Here is an 18,624-nt window from a genome sequence, read left to right on the forward strand (position 1 = left end):
ACTCCTGATGAACATCCCTGGCTTAGATGTGGACGTCAAGGTCTCCGGTGAACTCCAAAACAATTGCAATGTTAATATTGGCTTTAGCTTGGCATCACGTGATAGCTGTGCTTCTTAAGAAGGACACCTGGAATAAGGTAGACCCATCATCCATAAGTATATACATGGCAGGAATATCAATCTGGTCATCCATATATCATGGATTGAATGCCACAAAGACTACACCTCACCACCACACACACACAAGTGCACACACGTGTGTGTGGAAATGGTACTATAAGGTTGACCTTATGGGAACTTGCCGTGAGGTTGAGCAATGTGGGCTCCACGGTGATGTGTGTCGGACATGAACACGGTGCATTTGATGGGTCCCCTTTAGTTTATGGGATATCCTAAAAGTCAGCTTTACACGGAACTCAGGTGGCCCATACCATCTAAAACCATGTGAAAACATGCCTAAAACATATAAAAGTACTTGGTGTGGCCCACCTGAGTTTTGGATGCAGCTGAAACTTGGTATGACTCCTCATCCAAGTGAGACACACATAATGGAAAGGCTGCATTTTTGAACCACATCTCGATAGGTCCAATAAATGATTATGAATGTTTTAATGGGAGGGTAACTCCTCTCAACTATTGCATGTGGTGTGGCCCACCCAACTCATGGATTGACTTTGATTTTTAAGCCCATGGGACAATATGGATGGTGCATATGATTGATGGGGTAGATGTCCAACATACATCATGGTGGGCCCACACAGCTCGACCTTATGGGGTATATATATATGATTTGCTAACATTTTCACCTTTCCAGCAACATAGTAACATCCAAAACCTTTTAAATGGCACATGGGATGACCTTCATGGATCTAACCATCCTTCTGATCAGATGGCCTCTGAGCCGGGCTAAGTTGTTACCTATGCCAGTTTTTACATCACATGGTTATTTTGGATTCATAAGCAACACAAAGTGGGATCGATCCATTATATTTTTCAAGATGAAGATTAAATCTATTTTGATTCTACAATTAATCTTAACTATTTTTTTTTTCCATGCAATTGATCATATGCTTAAGATCATTCAATTGGTGTGATATTTACATAATGCCTTTGTACTAGTTGTATGAACGAATGAACGTGCAGATTGAAAGAGGTCAATCCATGTGCCATTCAAAAGTTTTAGAGAAGTTGCTAACATCTCATGAAGGCGGGGAGTTAGCAAAAACTGTTTATGTAGTCTTTTATGCTATCTAAACAATGGCAGTGCTATTGTAGAGCCTATAGAAGCTAAGGTGGATACTAACGAAATAATGACAGCTGGCATGTACGGGTGCTGTTGGATGCCGGTTCTCGCTACCTGATGGGTCTTCTGCCTTTTCTATAGGCTACACTGCAACGTCTCTCGAGAGGAAACAGCTAATGATTTATGTATTAATGTAAACCCTATGCGTAGGCCTACTAAATTGATGGACACGATTAATAGATACCCCTGCCGAATGTACCGTGGACGAGATGTCTCTACCGTATGAGTGGTTCTCCAGCTTTGTCATGTCTCCCACTTAATAAAATTATGTCTTGGCCATCATACCGTAGTGTTTGCTTGTATTCTTTTCGCTTTTGTCTTCGTACAAAGAGTTTACGTGGCCGTTGGCCAACAGAAGTACTCTATTTCCTGTTGTTTGTTTTTTTTTTTTTTTGTTTTTTGTTTTTTTTTTTTTTTTGGTTTTGGTTTTGATTTTGTTTTTGTTTTATTTAAGAAGGTAGATCGGTTCGATCAAGGCATGTATTAATAAGAATTGAATGTTTTATACTCAGGGCCACAACCGTTGGGACTTGTGGAAGCACACAAAGCAATCACATAAAGTAATTAGACAACAATACAAATTTTCGTGGAAAAAATCTTACGACCATGGCACAAAGTGAGAATGCACTATGAAAAATGAACTTATAAGAGATAAACATTACCGATCAAAGCCCTAAGAGGAAAAGCCATAACCTTTACCCTTGAAAACCCTCCCAAATTATTAAGCACATCTTAGAGAACCCTAATCATGATTATACCCGATATATATACTACCACAACTGGAATAGAAAACAAATCGTGCACTTACGCAGTTTTGCGCGCACTTTTAATTGAACCTTCGATGGCATCAAGAGCCATCAAGGACCAGTCGAAGACATCGAAGAACCTTCGATGCCATCGAGTAGTAACCTCCAAAACTAGCCAACAATCAACACGAATTTTTTCAAATTTTCATGATGGGATCGAGCATCTGTCGATGGCATCGACAACTGCTTGATGGAATCGAGTGTTCTATTGATGACATCGACAGACTCTATTACAAACAAATTTAAGACATTAGACAACAATCTCCACCATCTCTTCATTCTTCATACTCCATTGCTCCTTTATCGTACTCGATCCTAATATCTACTTCATCTCCATCATAGTTCTACAATCATTGCTTATTGTGTACACGCGACTATATCTTTGCTAGACCCAGAGAAGTACAGAACTTGAACTTCTCTGTAAGAACCATATTCGTAAGCATATCAGCCGAATTTACACTTGTGAGGATCTTCTTAAGAGTACGTAACGCCTCTTTCCTCAAGCGCCTGTCGGATAACATGATGACGCACATCAATATTTTTAGTTCTATTATGATAAACCGGGTTCTTTTCTAAATTGATTGTGCTTTCGCTGTCACAATTAACTAGCACGATGTTCTACTGAATCACATGCTAATTTATCATCCATCTCAACTAAACAGCTTCTTTTAATGCTTTTGTCACCGCCATATACTCAACTTCGGTTGTAGAAAGAGCCACCACAAAATTAAGTTTTGACATCCAACTGATCACTCCACCCGCTAACAAAAATGAGTAATCGAAAATCGACATTCTATTATTCATATTGTCACGCCCCAAAATTTGGATACAGAGTGTGCACCCTCAGACCTGAGTTTCGACTCATGACACGTACACCGAGTGTACTTCATTCATTCTCCACACAATTGTCTAGAGGCATAATTTAATGAATTCTAAGTTCACATCCAAATTTAACATCCATTCATCCACAGTTGTATTACCTTCCTATAATTTCCATCATCATATATTCAAAAACACATCGTTTGAACAAGAATAATCTGAGTCCACTCATTGAAACTTCATTCAATAAAAAAATAAAATAATAATAAATCGAATATTATTTAACATGATCATTTTATAAACAATGGCAAATCATATTTATGTACAAATAGATATAAAAAGAAATCAAAATTCTAAATAATTTATTAATCCGGCCAACGTAGCAAGTTCGTCATTTGCTAAATATGACACATGGTCCCGTGATTCATTTGGAAATCGGTCCTCATTTTTCATCACTTAGTTTGAATTTCCTGTTTCATTTGTCTCTGTACGATTGACAATTCACAACATTAGCTGGCCAGGCTAATGAGTGAACCCATCATGGTTCATACACGTCATAATTAAAATAGAAATGCATGGATGTCATAAGATGCATGGATGCGTGAATGCATCAAGTGGGTAGATTTGTCCACTTGCTTGAGTTGGATTCAATCAACCTGCATCTCCCCTTTTTGGGTAGGCTTCTACATATTGTGGGCATCCAGGGATGGTCCCCTTTGTCACTCAGTACTATAAGTACCTACAGGTCTTCTGGGGTGTGCCTATAGGATTCAACGTAGGTGCGCTATGCATGACATGAATGAATGAAAATAATCGATACATCATATTAGCATGTTGTCACGTATATCATAATGTCATATTCATATACTTTCAAGCTTAAACAAATATAATAAAACAACCAATACAGAGAATTACACTCAACATATCAATTAAATAACTACTTTAAGTAGAACGAAGAGGAAATAGGTTGGGATCACTCACCTGTACTTGATAGAGGCAAATCCATCGAAAATCTTACATGTTTGAATATAGGATCCCTAATGAATAATGTAAATAAAATCATGAATTAATCTAATCACTCCATTCAATAGAGCTCGCTTTTGACTAAATCAGAGTAACCCACCTTCATTAATTAATTTACAATTTAATTTAAGGTGAATTATGTATATTATGAACTTAATCTGTTTTTGAATTTCAGCAAATGATAGATCGGTCCAGGATTCTATCGATCGATTCCTTTGATCAATCAAGATCAATTGAAGATTCCTCAATTGAATCGAACATTGATCGATTGAGAAATTTTGGATTTTCCTCAATTTTCAACTTTGAAAGGTTTTATGATTTATACAAGGTTGATTTGAACCATCCATCAATTTTCACAAAATCAAATTAGGAAACGACCAACGAATTGTTCAGATCTAGACCATTTAAGATCAAAGTAATCATATAGTATCATAACTAGTTTTCAATTGTTGTGGACCGTTTAATGATCAGATCCATCTAAGATTTTGAATACAATCACAGATCTAACCTGGAGTCTATTTATATGGTATAGATCAGATCTCATGCATCTAAAAATCCATTGAATTAGTAAATATATAAGGCAATGATCGCGATTTAACTTGATCGGTGTGACCCACCTAATGGTCGAATCACTCCAAATTTTGAGGCCTTGATATATTTTAGCCTTAGGAATCATATGGTCAACATGGATCTAATCTAATTCAACCAGACGATCTCACACCAATCTCTATAGCAAGAGATTTCACCTAAGATTTACTATTTTCATCATATGCATCAATAGGCCGATGCGATAAACATGTGGTCAATCCAACTCATTCATTGCATAGATCTTAAAGAATAAATCTGAATTATTAGAAAATAAAATTAAAATATCCATCACTAATTTGTATCAAAGGCGACTTAAGGTTTTCTCATCTCTCTCTCTCTCTCTCTGTCTTTTTGTTGAGAAATGTTTTGAAAAGAGAGGTTTTCATAAAGCTTCGGATCCAAGTCTGAAAGTTTCATTAACAACCGAAGATATGGATTGAGTTGTGTCAGTTTACACGGAATGATTCCAGTGTAGGTTTTATCAGTGTATTCTTAATGCTATCTGATTAATCTGTATCCTTATCATTTAAATAAAATCTTATGTTAAAAGATTTGTGATTGGATACTAATGTGATGGCCCACTCGAGGATCGAGACAAATTTCCAATTGGTGCATAGACGAAGATGTATGGTCGTAGTTTCTTGATCGAAGGAGATAATGGGGTTAATGAAAAATTTCACACTACAATGTATTTCTTTATTTTGGCGACATTGGATGGTTTAGATGGGACCCACAAAGCTCATGTGGTCCACAATTCAGAGGTTAAGGGCGGTTGTATCAATGGGTTGCATAAAAATCTTTTATGGTGTTTTCATATGTTGTCGCAAGAGACAGTTTCTGGTTGCTATCTTTGGATTGGTTGGAGTCTTTAGGATTCTGTAACAGTTTTGGCATGGATTTGATGATATCGAGTGGTTAGGATTCAACTCTTGACTCCAAGTTCTCTCTCGAAACAACCCACCAATAAGAAAACACAAGTAGAGACTGCCAAAGGATGTATTTTGATTTAATTAGGGTCCAGAGATGATGGAGAACATCCCATATGGATGGTTGGGATTGGATGGATGAGTTTAACCTAATAGACAATTATGATTAACTCATGAATGACTCATATTAAAGATCAGGAGTATCTCCTAAAGATAAAGGAGAGTCGATCTTGAATAGGGAGTGAAAATAGGTTGTTTCCATTTGAAGCTTTATTTATGTGTTGGATAAAGCTATTATTTAGGGAACTGTTTTAGAGGACTTCTTTCATACAAATACGTGCTTTTCAATTGGTGGCATTCACGAACATGTTATGAGAAATCCACTCTGTCCATTCACTTTGCCTAATCATATTAGTACATGGGTCCAAAAATGAAGTAGAACTAGTACTTGAGTGGCCTGCTTGATTATAGACAGTGAGCAAGAAGAACTACCATTAAAACTTCTACCCGCATGTGTGTGCACACGTGTGAAGGATGGAAACATTGGTGACGTGTGAGGATGAAACGGTGAAGCTGTTTCCTACTACTAACATTCTTTCCAATTTTTTTCTCTTTTTTCTTTTTTAAATGGATATTATTATCGTATAAAGACCAAATGTTTATCTTCCTTTTTTTTTTAAGATGCGGGACCTACAACGATGTGGACCAAAATCCACTCCATTCATCAGTTTTGTCATATTAAGTTGGGCCACTAGCCCAAATATGAGACAAATCTGAATCTTAGGTGGGATGCATCATAGCTAGAAAATTGTTTACCATTGAAAACTTTCCTATAATAATTCAAACATACGTAAGACACCCTTTACACTAGTTGTTACAAATTTGCCATTTTTATGGCTGAGTTTTTCACCTCGAGTAAAGTATGAATGCACCGTCCATTAGGGACAAAATTTTAGTATAACCTACTAATTTGCATGCTTTATTAACATATTAAGTTTAGGCCTTAATCTCACAAGAATGACCAAGATGGCATTTAATGGGTTCTCACACTTCATGATCCAAAATAATGTTTACACACATCTAATGGAAAAGTTAGCTAGTAGATTTAAAGTATATCCTACGATCTTCTAAATGATCGGTTTATTTAGGAATTTGGATGACCCAGTTGGTATATTAGACTATGATGGACGATCAATTGATAGTAAAAAATTTAAGTAATTAGATAGTGATGATATTAATAATGTATATGGGTTATTGTATGGTTGGTTTCACAAACAAATATGTATAAAGTGATTTTTGGATATAATTTAGGTAAAAATGTATACCGTTAAATTCAAGCGATTGGTTCACGAGTGTAAAATACTTAGATCATAGTTTTGACGGTAAGTTAAGCATATTTATAAGTGATGAAGAAGATGAGAGGATTCAAATTTTAATTTGATGTGTGAATAAGTGGATATGAAGATCTGGTAGTTACTTTACTTTGATCGAGTGGTCCAAATTCAAAGCGTCTTTATTCGATGGTGATAGGTTGTATCAATGGTGAGTTTTAATCTACGGATAAGAATACTAGGGTATTTAATGGTTCATCCTATTAATCAATAGTTAAAAAGTACTCCCTATGGTTTAGATTCAATCTAAAGTACAGATAGACGATTAAAATTGACAGATCTACAAATATACAATTGAACAAGTGTAATCTTATATTCTTATGTATGGGTAAACTAGTACTCTAAAGTTCGGGTCATTACACATATTGTCCACGTAATCTGAATTCACATACCCTACTAACTTGTCCTATGATTTTTCAAATGTCGAAATGTATTTTTGCGTATCTCGAATGTATTGAAATAGTCATTTCACTGCCTCCCAGTATTGTTTTTCAAGGTTAGCTATGTATCTACTAATGACACCCACCACATGTGAAATATCCGGTCTTTGACCATACCATGACATACTTTAAATTGTCAACCACACTTAAATAATATACATGAGACATAACTTGTTTTTCTTCATCTGTTTCATAACACTCATTAGAACAAAGCAAAAAATGAGCCGCGTGGGGAATGCTGATCGGTTTTGCCTTGTCCGTCACATACTTCACCAATACCTTCTCAAAGTATTGAGTTTGAGATAATTAGAACATTCTCCTCTTCCTGTCACTGTATATGTCAATGGTGAGAACTTTCTTTGCAGCTTCCGGATCTTTCATCTTGAATGTCTTTGATAGTTGAGCCTTCAGTATTCAATCTCAGACATGTTATGACTATAGGGGTACACGAGTCGAACTGAGTCGAGCTGGGCACATCTCGACTTGGCTCGGCCACTTGCTGACCTCAGCTCAATCCTCGAGCCTGATTGTCTAACTCGGCTCGGTTCAGTCAGCGGCTTGGGCCAGTTCGAGTCGAGTTCGCGCTAAGATCGAGACAAGTTTGCCCATGCAGCATTTTCACAAACACATGGACTACACCTTAAAAATCTCACTATATGTAAAACATCAGCAGTGTTTTTACAAGTATTTCATCAAACACCTTCTAAGTAACATAAAAATCAAGAAGAAAAAATGGTGTTTGTTTCATATACATACCTTCCTTGCCACCAGCCACACTTTATTGAGTCATTTCATTAAACACTTGGTGAGCAACATCAATTTCAAAGTAACCGAGTCAACGAACTGGTTCGATCCGAGTTCGATTTGAGGTAGGTTCGATCCAAGTCGAGTCAAGCTTGGGCAAGCTCGAACTCAGTTCGAAATTTTTTCAAGCTCAAAAAATCAGCTCAACTCGGTTTGAACTCAGTTTCGAATCCAGTCGAATCAAGCTTTTTCAAGTCGAGTCAAGCGAGCTAACTGAACTAACTCGGTTCATGTACAGCCCTAGCTATGACTGGTAATGAGCATGTCATCAACATATAATACCAAGATAATGAACTTCCTCTCACTCGATATATTAAAATAAACACAATGATTATACTCAGTCCCAGTAAACTTCTGATTCATCATGAAATAATCAAATTTCTTGTATAGTGCCTAGGAAACTATTTTGTGCCATACAACGACCTATTCAACCTACAAACCATGTTCTCTGCCCCTTGTATTTTGAAACTTTCTTGTTACTTCATATAAATCCATTTTTCTAGTTCCCCGTACAGGAAAGCAGTCTTCACATCCATATGCCCTAACTCGAGATTGTATTGGGCAAATAACGTCAATACAAATCTGATAGATACTTCACCATAGACGCGAAGATCTCAGTGAAGGTGATACATTCTCTCTTAGAATATTCTTTTACTACTAACTTTTCTTTATACCTATCATGTTTCTCCCTGAATATCCACTTACACTTAATTACTTTATGGCTAAAGGGAAGCTCCACCAGCTCCCATGTCTCATTCTTGTACAAGGAGTTCATCTTATCATACATCGTCACTTTTCACTTTTCGGCATTTACATCGTCAAGAGCCTCCTAAAAAGTAGATGAATCCCTATCATCCATAATGAGGGCAAATGCAACATTTGATTCATCCTTATATCTCGCTGGTAACTTATGATCCCTTGAGGGATTCTTTCTCGCAGGTGGCTGCTCCACCTACTCTTATACCTCTGTTTGTGTCTCAATATCAGCCTGTGTCTTATTTCTATATATCTGAACGTCCACAACTAACTTTTCTACTTGTGCTTATCCTTACGGAACAAGGATCCCTCATCAAATTTGATGTCACAACTAAGGATAATTTTTCGTGTGGCTTGGTCGTATAACTTATATGCCTTCACACCATACCATATCCGACAAAGATGTACCTTTTTATACTTCGGTCCATCTTATCTCTCTCAACTAACTGTATGTGAGAGTAATCATCGTAACCACTTGCAGCCTTGAGTAGTTTATCTACTGACTACTCCACACTTCATTTGAAATTTTACAATCAATAATTGTAAAAGAGGACCAAGTCAGTAACAAGCCGTGTTAACGGCCTCAATCCACATTTTCTTACCCAATCCAACATTACTCATCATGCATTGGGCCCTCTCCAAGAGAGTCTGATTCATCCGCTTAGCCACACTATTTTTCTCTGGTGTGTGGCCTATTATGTTGTGCCTCACGATCCCTTCATCTTTACAAATATAATTAAATTCCCAAGAAGTGAATTTTCCACCATTATATGTCTTCAACACTTTCACTTTTCACCTTGACTGTTTTTTCACAATCACTTTCTACTGTTTGAAGTTGGTGAAAACCTTGAATTTACTTTTTCAGAAAGTAAACCCACACATTTCTGGAATAGTCATCAATGAACGTAACGAATCATAACGAGACTCCACCAGAAACTACGGGCGATGACCTTTATACATCAAGATGCACATAATGTAGAACCCCCTCACAAACATGTTTACCAGACTTAAAAGATAACATCAATTGTTTTCTATATATATAATGCTCGCATATATAAAATCAATGCTTGTAAAACTGAATCCAACAGTCAGAAAGTACCTTCATGCTTTGCTCACTCATATAACCTAGGCACGTATGCCATATGCATGCAGACGTGCAATCCGCTACAGACGTTGCAATTCCACTCGATGAAGTGCTCGTGATCAACCTGTAATGGTTACCATTCCTTGGTGCTTTTCATGACTAGGAGTGCCCCATTTGAAACCTTAAGAACACGAACAAACCCGATGAATTTACATCCAAGTGCCTCGAGTGCATTTTAAGATACCAAACTCTTTCTCAACTCAAGAACCATCAAACATCTTAATGCGCATTGATTCAACACTAACCACGTTTCAGACATTTTCATTTCCCATAAACATTTGGCCACCATCGTACTCGCTAAAACTAGTGAACCAACTCTTATGAGGGGTCATGTGATACGAAGCCCCCGTATCTAAAATCCATTCACCGTCAAAGTACCCGAATTTTGATGCGGTCAACACATCACTACCACTTGCCTCCTCACTGGATTCCACAGTGTTGGAGTCTCTGATTTCTCTTTCCTAAACTTAAGATTCTGACAATCCTTCTTCATGTGCCATATCATGCAATAATTCCAACACTTTAGCTTGCCTTTTCCTTTGCCCTTACCCTTCGATTTGAATCTCGATCATGAAGATCCACTTTCTGCTTAGAATTTCTCCCCATCGTAACAAGTGCATCTGTAGAAGTACCCACATCACATCTTTTCTTTCTCATCTCCTTCAACTGAAGGATTGAAATAATGATTTTAATATTAATGGTCTTCCTACCAGTGCACAAAGAGTCTTTGAACGACTCATACAATTCTGAAAGAGAATTCAACAAAATACATGCTTGATCTTCATCATTCATCCCCTCATCTACATCCAACAATTTATAAATTAGCCTATTGAAGTTACTAATATGGGTCTCAACATCAACCCCCTCTATTATCTTTATATTGAACAACTGTAGCTTTAAATACAAACAATTCTCACGAGAATTCTTTATATAGGTGTTCTCTAACTTGGCCTATGTATCAGCCATAATCTTCTCTCTCATAACATTGTAGAGGGCCTCATTTGTTCACTACAAAAAAACTGATTAAAGCTGACGATCATATAGTTGTTTCCCCGATAATTTTTAGTTATCAGCGAATCACAATAAACCTGTCAACAAAAGTTAAGAGGTTTTTAATGGTGGACATTCAATCGCTATTGTTGTCTTATGGTGTGGTCCACCGGAGATTTAGATTTGGTTTATTTTTTAGATAAAGCCCTAAAATGATCTCTAGATTTTGGCCTTTTGATCTAACTTGTTCCACTCTTTTTCTTTCATAGTTTTTGGTCGCTTTCCAAAGAGTGCATCTTCCAATCCTTGTTGAATTAAAAATCCCTTCATCTTCACCTTCCATAATTCAAAGTTGTCTTTCTTGGAATAGTTCTCTGTATCAAACTTCATGTTAGATGTCATAGATACATTATCTTAAGATTCAATCTGCTTCCCAACGTTGTCTCTAATACCACTTGTTGAGACTTGCAGAATCACACAGAGAGGAATCAAACAAAGTAATCACAATCACATAAGAAAAATCCAACCAGAGAACAAATCGAATTTACGTGGAAAAACCTTTGCGGGAAAAAATCATGACACAAAGTAAGAATGCACTATGAAAAACGAAGTTACAAGAGATGAAACCTTACTGATCAAAGTCCCAAGAGTAAAAGCCATAGCCTTTGCCTTTCAAAACCCTCTCAAACCCTTAAGGATGCCTTAGAGAACCTTAATCCTTTCCTTAATCCCGTTTACACCCGATATATATACTACCGCAACCAGAATAGGAAACAAGTTGTGCACTTACATAGTTCTTGTCGTGCCTATTATAGACAAATTTAAGACATTAGAGAACAACAACCTTATCCTGACTTAAAAGGAAGCGGATTGAGTGGTGTGTTGGCGTTACCAACTTCTGTAGACCCCACCATGATATATGTGTTATATCGACACCATCCATCCATTTAGATAGATCATTTTAGGGCATGAGCCCTAAAAATGAGGTAGATCTAAAGCTTAAGTGGACCACACCACTGAAATCAATGGGAACAATGATTCCCAATGTTGAAACCTTCCTAGGGCCCACCATAATGTTTATTTACCATCGAACCTATTCATAAGGTCATACATAAAATGAAGGAAAAAAAAACAAATATTAGATTGATACAAAACTTTATGACCCTAAGAAGTTTTCAATGGTAGACATTCAATCCCATTTCTTTTTATGGTGTGGTCCACTAGAGCATTGGATCAATTTCATTTTTAGGCACAAGCCATAAAACGATCTCACCAAGTGGACGAACAGTTTGGATATAACACATGCATTATAGTGTGGCCCACGTAAACGCCAACACACCATGAGGTTGGCACAACACGCAATCCACTTCGACTAAAACACCCTGCATTTTAACTTTTCCAATCCCAATTCTATCCAAGGTAGAGGCTTACTTATTTTGTTAGAAGGTGGGGCCTTTGGGGAGCATAACGTGTTCAACATAAAAGATTGTTTATCAATTGCTTCCCCAAGAAACAGATGAGACTTGTTAGAAGAGCTAGGTCTCTCCCAAGCCAATTAATTTTAGGAGAGTTGTGCCTTTGAAATTTCATGGAAACATTAAGGTGGGGTTTAGATCATAAGTTACTTTGGATAAGCTACTTATGCCATAAGTAGCTTATCTTGGTTTTTACTTATCAGCCGAGAAGTATATTTGGTAAAAAACATTCTTATCAATCAAAAAGTAGAAAAACATGTTTGATTTCCAACATCATACTCAATTATCCCTCAAGTCTGTTTGGTCCCCCTCACATCCACCATCTATCATGGGGGGCCATCCTTTAATATAGACCATTCATTGTGCGGGTCCCACCATTGATGTAGGGCATGCATCATCTGGAGTCTACTTTGGATGTGGGTCTTTCATCATTATGTCCTGACCTTCAATGTGCACCATTAATTATGTAGGGTCCACCTTTGATGTTGTTCATCCATCAAGTGGGATCCATCATCAATGTTATTGTCCATCATATGAGGTTCACCTTCGATATCCACCACCTATCATGCAAAGCCCATATTTGATGTGGACCATCCATCATGTGGGCTCGACCTCTAATGTGGGTCATCCATCATGCAAGGCCCGCCATGGATATTAGCCACTTATCATTAGGGCTGACCTTTGATGTGGACCATCCATCATGTGAGGCCTACTTGATGTGTATCATCCATCATGTGGGGTCCACCATTAGTAATTATCCATCATGTGGAGCCAACCTTTGATGTGGGCTGTCCATCATGTGGGCGGCCCATCATGTAAGGCTTGCCTTGAATGTGGGTCATTCATCATCCAGAGCTGACCTTTAATGTGGACCGTCCATCATGTAGGCCCCACCTTTGAAGTAGGTCGTCCATCATACCAGCCCACTTTGGATGTGGGCTTTTATCATTATGGGATGACCTGTGATGTGAACCATCCATATGTGGGCCCACATTAATATGAGTTTATTCATCATGTGGGGCCCACCTTTTATGTGGACCATACACCATGTGAGACCTGCCTTCAATGTGAACAATCCACCATATGCGGCCTCCTTTGATTTTGATCATTAGAGAGAGCCTCCTTTAACATGGACCATGAGAGAGAAGTAGAAAAGAAAGCTAGAAAAAAGTTACTTATTAAGATAAATAGCTTTTAAATATTAACAAATAAATTACTTTTACATTGATGCTAACCAAACTAACTTATGTGCAAAAGGAACTTAATTACTTAACAGAAGTTTTAAAAAGTAAATTATTTAGTGGTATCCAAATGGCCCTAAGGGGGTGTTTGGATCGTAAGTTTCTTAAGATAAGCTACTTATGCCACAAGCAGCTTATTTTCATTTCTCAACTAGAAAGTAGAAAGACATGTTTAGGTTCTAACAACATAAGAATTTATGCTTTTTTTTTTTTTCATTTCACTTGGAAATTTACAGCCATTCAGGAGGGTCCCAACCAAAAAGGAGCGGACCACTGCCATCATATAACTCAAACTGCACATGAACCGCCCGAGAAAAGAAAAAAATAGGGAAAAAAATGGAGCCCCATCTACACTAGTCTAATGTTCCCAATGCCAACATTATCAATGACTAGGGAACCACGCACTAGTCTCAGAAGATCAACACGAGAGCCATACAATCAATTTGGGCATCCTTCACTAGCCATTCTGGCCAAGGCATCTGCAACCGAGTTCCCTTCTCGATAAATGTGGCTGAAATTAAGGTTAAGGGATCGCTGTTAAAGCTGAATCTCTCCCAGCTTGTACCAAATGTTCCAAGAGCTGGGACAGAGAGGATCTTCAACCGATTTAGCAATGGTCATCGAATCTGTTTCCACAATTATGTTGGAGAGGCCGAGGTTGGAGCTAGCATATCGTTATGCCATCTAGCATGGCTTGGACTTCAGCAATAGTGTTTGTAGAATGGCCATAGTTTCTGTGAAAGGAAAAAATAAGCTTGCCATGGTGATCCCGGCATACTCCTCCCCCTCCGCTCGGACCTGGGTTACTCCTCAAGCAGCCATCAACGTTCATCTTCAACTAACCCCGAGGGGGTTTAGACCAATTAACTTTGATGTATTTTCTAGTGGGAGGAAACTGAGCTTTATTGATCCTGAGGGCCTGAAGGGTGATGAAGTCCGTCATAGAGTTCCTATCTGGAGCTGAGATGCTTGAGCCGAATTCATTCAACCAGCGGTATACCTTGAAAGAGATCTGATTCGCTGACATTGTCTGACCTTCAAATCGAGCCTGATTTCTACTTATCCAATTCTCCCAAATTATGATGCTAGAGGCAAGACCAATGAGATGAGAGATTCTAGTTTTCTTACTTTCTTTGGAAGTCCAGAGTTGAATACGCTGAAGAATTGTCTGATTTGGAGAATTGGCAACACCAAAGAGCTAGTTGAAGTGGCTCCAAATTTGTGTAGCAATCTCCCCTTGACTAAAGAGGTGGTCCAGATTTTCCACTCCACCGGATCCAATAATAGGGGAGTCCTGCTGTCCCCTGTTTGGCCAACTTTAAAGCAGGTCTGATGGCAATTGGCGAATCTGCTGGCTTCTGATTGACAAATGGTGATGGGCGATTGGGCTGGAGTTACACTGCTGTTGGCCGTTGATGGATATCTCAACCTCTGATTAGTCTCTGATCCGTTGAGTTCCTTGCTGGCTTGAAGTAGGATTTGATAACCATTGCTGAGAATGGGTTAGCTCTACTACCGGGATCTGGTGGCGGGTAGACGTCAGCCTGCAACACTCACAACGTCATGCTAAAGCAATGCCATGATTTTGCACTGCTTGGTCCACTGGGACGGCTTCATGAAGGACTTTCCAAGCGAAGATGCTCATTTTCGAGGGAAGGGTTTTGTTCCAGATCCATTTGGTCCAATGAAGGGTTGGCAGGTGATGCCTGATGTCATTCCAAGCCGATTTGACCGAGAACTTACCGGAAGTGGATAGGTCCCAAATGAGCCGATCAGTCCTAGTTGTTATTGCTATTGGGAGAACTGTGATTGTTTGCATTCCTACTGTGGATATAAAAGGTTGAATATCTGTCAGATTACGGGAAGCAGGTGGAGCAAAGAAGTCTCTAATTGAAGCTTCCTTGAGGTGACACGGGATGGTCTTGATGGCCGCACCAGCAAGAAGGCCACTACTTGTCCAGTTCTAGGACCATATGTTTATCTTCCCTTCCCCTATCAGCCATCTTGAATGGTGAATGGAGAATTGCAAAGATCTGAACATCTCTTTCCACGAGGATGAGTAGGCTGACCCATTTGTTCCTTTAGATGCAATAATCTTTTGTAAATATTTGGCTGAATAGAAGTTGGCCCATAGAGACTTGCCCTGAAGGAGACGCCATCCCATCTTTATCTTGAACGCCTGCGTGGTGTCTCCAAAAGTTCCGATGTCGAGACCTTCTTGAACGGGAGTGCACAAGGTCGACCATTTAACCTAATGCATCTTCTTGTTTTTTTTTGATGAGCCCCAGAAGAAATTTGCAATCGCTCGTTCAATAGTTTTGGAGACAGATTTGGGAATGCTAATGGCCGATAGCATGTGGATGGGAATGGTAGTCAAGATGTGTTTAATCAACACCAGTTTAGCTGCCTAGTTGAGAAGTTTGGCCTTTCGACCATCAATTTTGCTGAGAATCTTCTGGATAAGTTGATGTAAAAGAGGGGCTGGACTTCTTCCTTTTGATAGGGGAACACCAACATACATTGAAGGGAGCAACGCTTGCCTGAACCCCATCAAGTTGCGAAGCTTCTGGGTCTTTTTTCTGGTTGATTTCTTCGGAGTTATGAAGGATGTCTTGGAAGCATTCACTTTTTGACCTGATGCATTCTCATATTGGGTGATCTATTTGAGAAGAGTTCACATATTGGATAACCTGCCATTAAAAAATAAAATAGCATCATTAGTAAAAAAGAGGTGGGTGATCGTTGGGCAATTCTAGGGCAATTTGTATGGTTGGCAACATCCTGAGGAGAATAGCTTGGATAGGCCCCTGCTGAACACTTCAGCAGCTAGGATGAAAATGGATGGAGATAGTGGATCTCCCTACCTCAAACCCCTGGTGGATCTGAAGACACCAAAGCTTCTTCCATTGATAAGTACGGAAAACCAAATGTCTTCCCAGCAACGTTGAACTCCCAATATCCACTGGGGATCAAACCCGAATTTTTTGAGATTCTGCGTGATGACACCCCATTCAAAACAATCGTATGCCTTCTCCATGTCGACTTTGATTATCAAGTTGCCACTGAAAACCTTGCGGTCAATTTCATAGGCCATCTCTCTGGCAATAGAGATATTCTTGATTATGGACCTTCCTTTGATGAAGGCACCCTGCTCTTCGGATATCAGGTCTGGGAGGATGTTGGCCAGCCTTACCACCATGATTTTGGAGAAAATCTTCATGATGTAGTTGCACAAGCTGATGGGTCGGAAGTCTGTGATGAACTCTGGATTCTTTTTCTTGAGGATGAGGCATAATTGAGTGCTTTGGAATGCTCTGGGAATCGGCCCTCCCTGAAAGAAGTCCTTGGCTGCTTCATATAGATCATTCCCTATAATGTCCCAGCAAGATGAATAAAAGGCTCCTCCAAATCCATCAGGACCAGGGGCACTGTCGATCGGAATGGATAGCGCGGCTTCCTTGACCTCTTCAATCATAAGGGGCTTCTTAAGATCTGCATTCATCTGGCTTGTCACGATCTGGGGGATACAGTTGATGATATCCCCAATCTAATTGGAGGCGTTGGAGGAAAAAAGTTCCTTGAAGAATGAAACTGCTTCCTCCCCTATTTTCTCAGTCTTCTCTATTGGTTCTCCTGAGGCTCTTCTCATCTTCTTAATTTCCAGTCTCCTGCGTTTGTCTAGCATTGAATCGTGGAAGAATCGAGTATTCCTATCTCCTTCCGATAGCCATTTGATCATGAATTTTTATTTCCAGAAAATTTCCTCTTGGAGATAGGCCATTTTCAGGTTGGCATGGGCTTGGTTGAGCTTGAGGGTATCCTCTTCTGTTTGCGAGTTGAGCAGGGTAAATTCAGCCTTGAGAACTTCTTTCTCGGCGTCTTGGACATTTTTATTGACATCTCTGAAGACCTCTTTGTTCCAAGATTTCAGCACAGTCTTCAGCTTTTTCATCTTGAGAACGAACTTGAGCATATGAGTTGTGGTGATTTCATCATTCCAAGAAGCCTTAATTGTTGAGAAGAAATTGTCATGAGTTGTCCATATACGCTGAAATCTGAATGGGCGGGGAAATGGTGTTGGTTGAACTTGAAAGGTGAGAAGGATTGGGGAGTGCTTAGAGTATGCTCTTGTTAGTTGATCGACTTTACAGCTCGAAAAATTTCGCATCCATTCAGGATTGATCAGAATCCTGTCAAGTCTCACCCATCTCCTACTTCTCCCTACTCTATTGTTACACCACGTGTAGGGAGTTCTTAAGAATCCCGCGTCCAGCAGCCCTGAATCACTGATAGCCTCATGAAAGCCTGTCATAACTGTTGTCATCTGCAGCGGGCCGCCTAGCCTCTCGTCAGGGCTGGTAGTGGTGTTGAAGTGTCCACAGACTACCCATGGGCCCACCATGGAGCATGAAGTGTTTCTTAGCTCATCCCACAAAGCCATTCGAAGATCTTTGAAGCAACTAGCATACACAGCCAAAATGAATAGAGGGTGAGTGAGACTTTCCTCAGATACCCTGAGAATAATGTATTGCCTAGCTGCCCGGATTATTTGGATTTGAATGTTCCCCTTAGCCAGAACCCAGATTTTGTTGTCCACCGGTTCTTCAGATATCTGATTGTCGAATCCCAGCTTGGCAGCCACAACTGGACGCTTCGATTCTCTGATCATAGGTTCCTACAAGAGTAATATCCCTATGTTGTGTTTCCTGCTGAGTCATTTCAAAAATCGGGTAGTCTACGCATTACCTACCCCCCATACGTTCCAAGAAAGAAGACTAATCATCCGTAACCCATCCTTTTTGCCCGGCCCGTCGTTGTAAGCTCTTCAGTTTCTGGCTTTTTCGCTTGCTGAAGTTCTTTTTCTGCAGGTTTTTTCATATCTTTTTCTCCTTGGTTTTGTTTGCATCTTCTTCCTGGG

At 39.2% G+C, this 18,624-nt stretch overlaps 1 protein-coding gene across 1 annotated transcript; it reads right to left on the minus strand.

Moving 5' to 3' along the window:
- Positions 1-17,451: 17,451 nt before the first annotated feature.
- LOC131218158 (uncharacterized) lies at positions 17,452-18,375 on the minus strand. Its single transcript, XM_058212839.1, has one exon. It carries the CDS (start codon positions 18,373-18,375, stop codon positions 17,452-17,454), a length of 924 nt encoding a protein of 307 aa, XP_058068822.1.
- Between the last annotated feature and the right edge of the window lie 249 nt (positions 18,376-18,624).

The sequence above is a fragment of the Magnolia sinica genome, chromosome 11 (assembly GCF_029962835.1).
Source record: "Magnolia sinica isolate HGM2019 chromosome 11, MsV1, whole genome shotgun sequence".
NCBI lineage: Eukaryota > Viridiplantae > Streptophyta > Magnoliopsida > Magnoliales > Magnoliaceae > Magnolia > Magnolia sinica.

What these genes read in the sequence shown, in the direction of transcription:
- LOC131218158 (XM_058212839.1), bottom strand. Translation starts at nt 18,375, where the DNA reads ATGATCAGAGAATCGAAGCGTCCAGTTGTGGCTGCCAAGCTGGGATTC.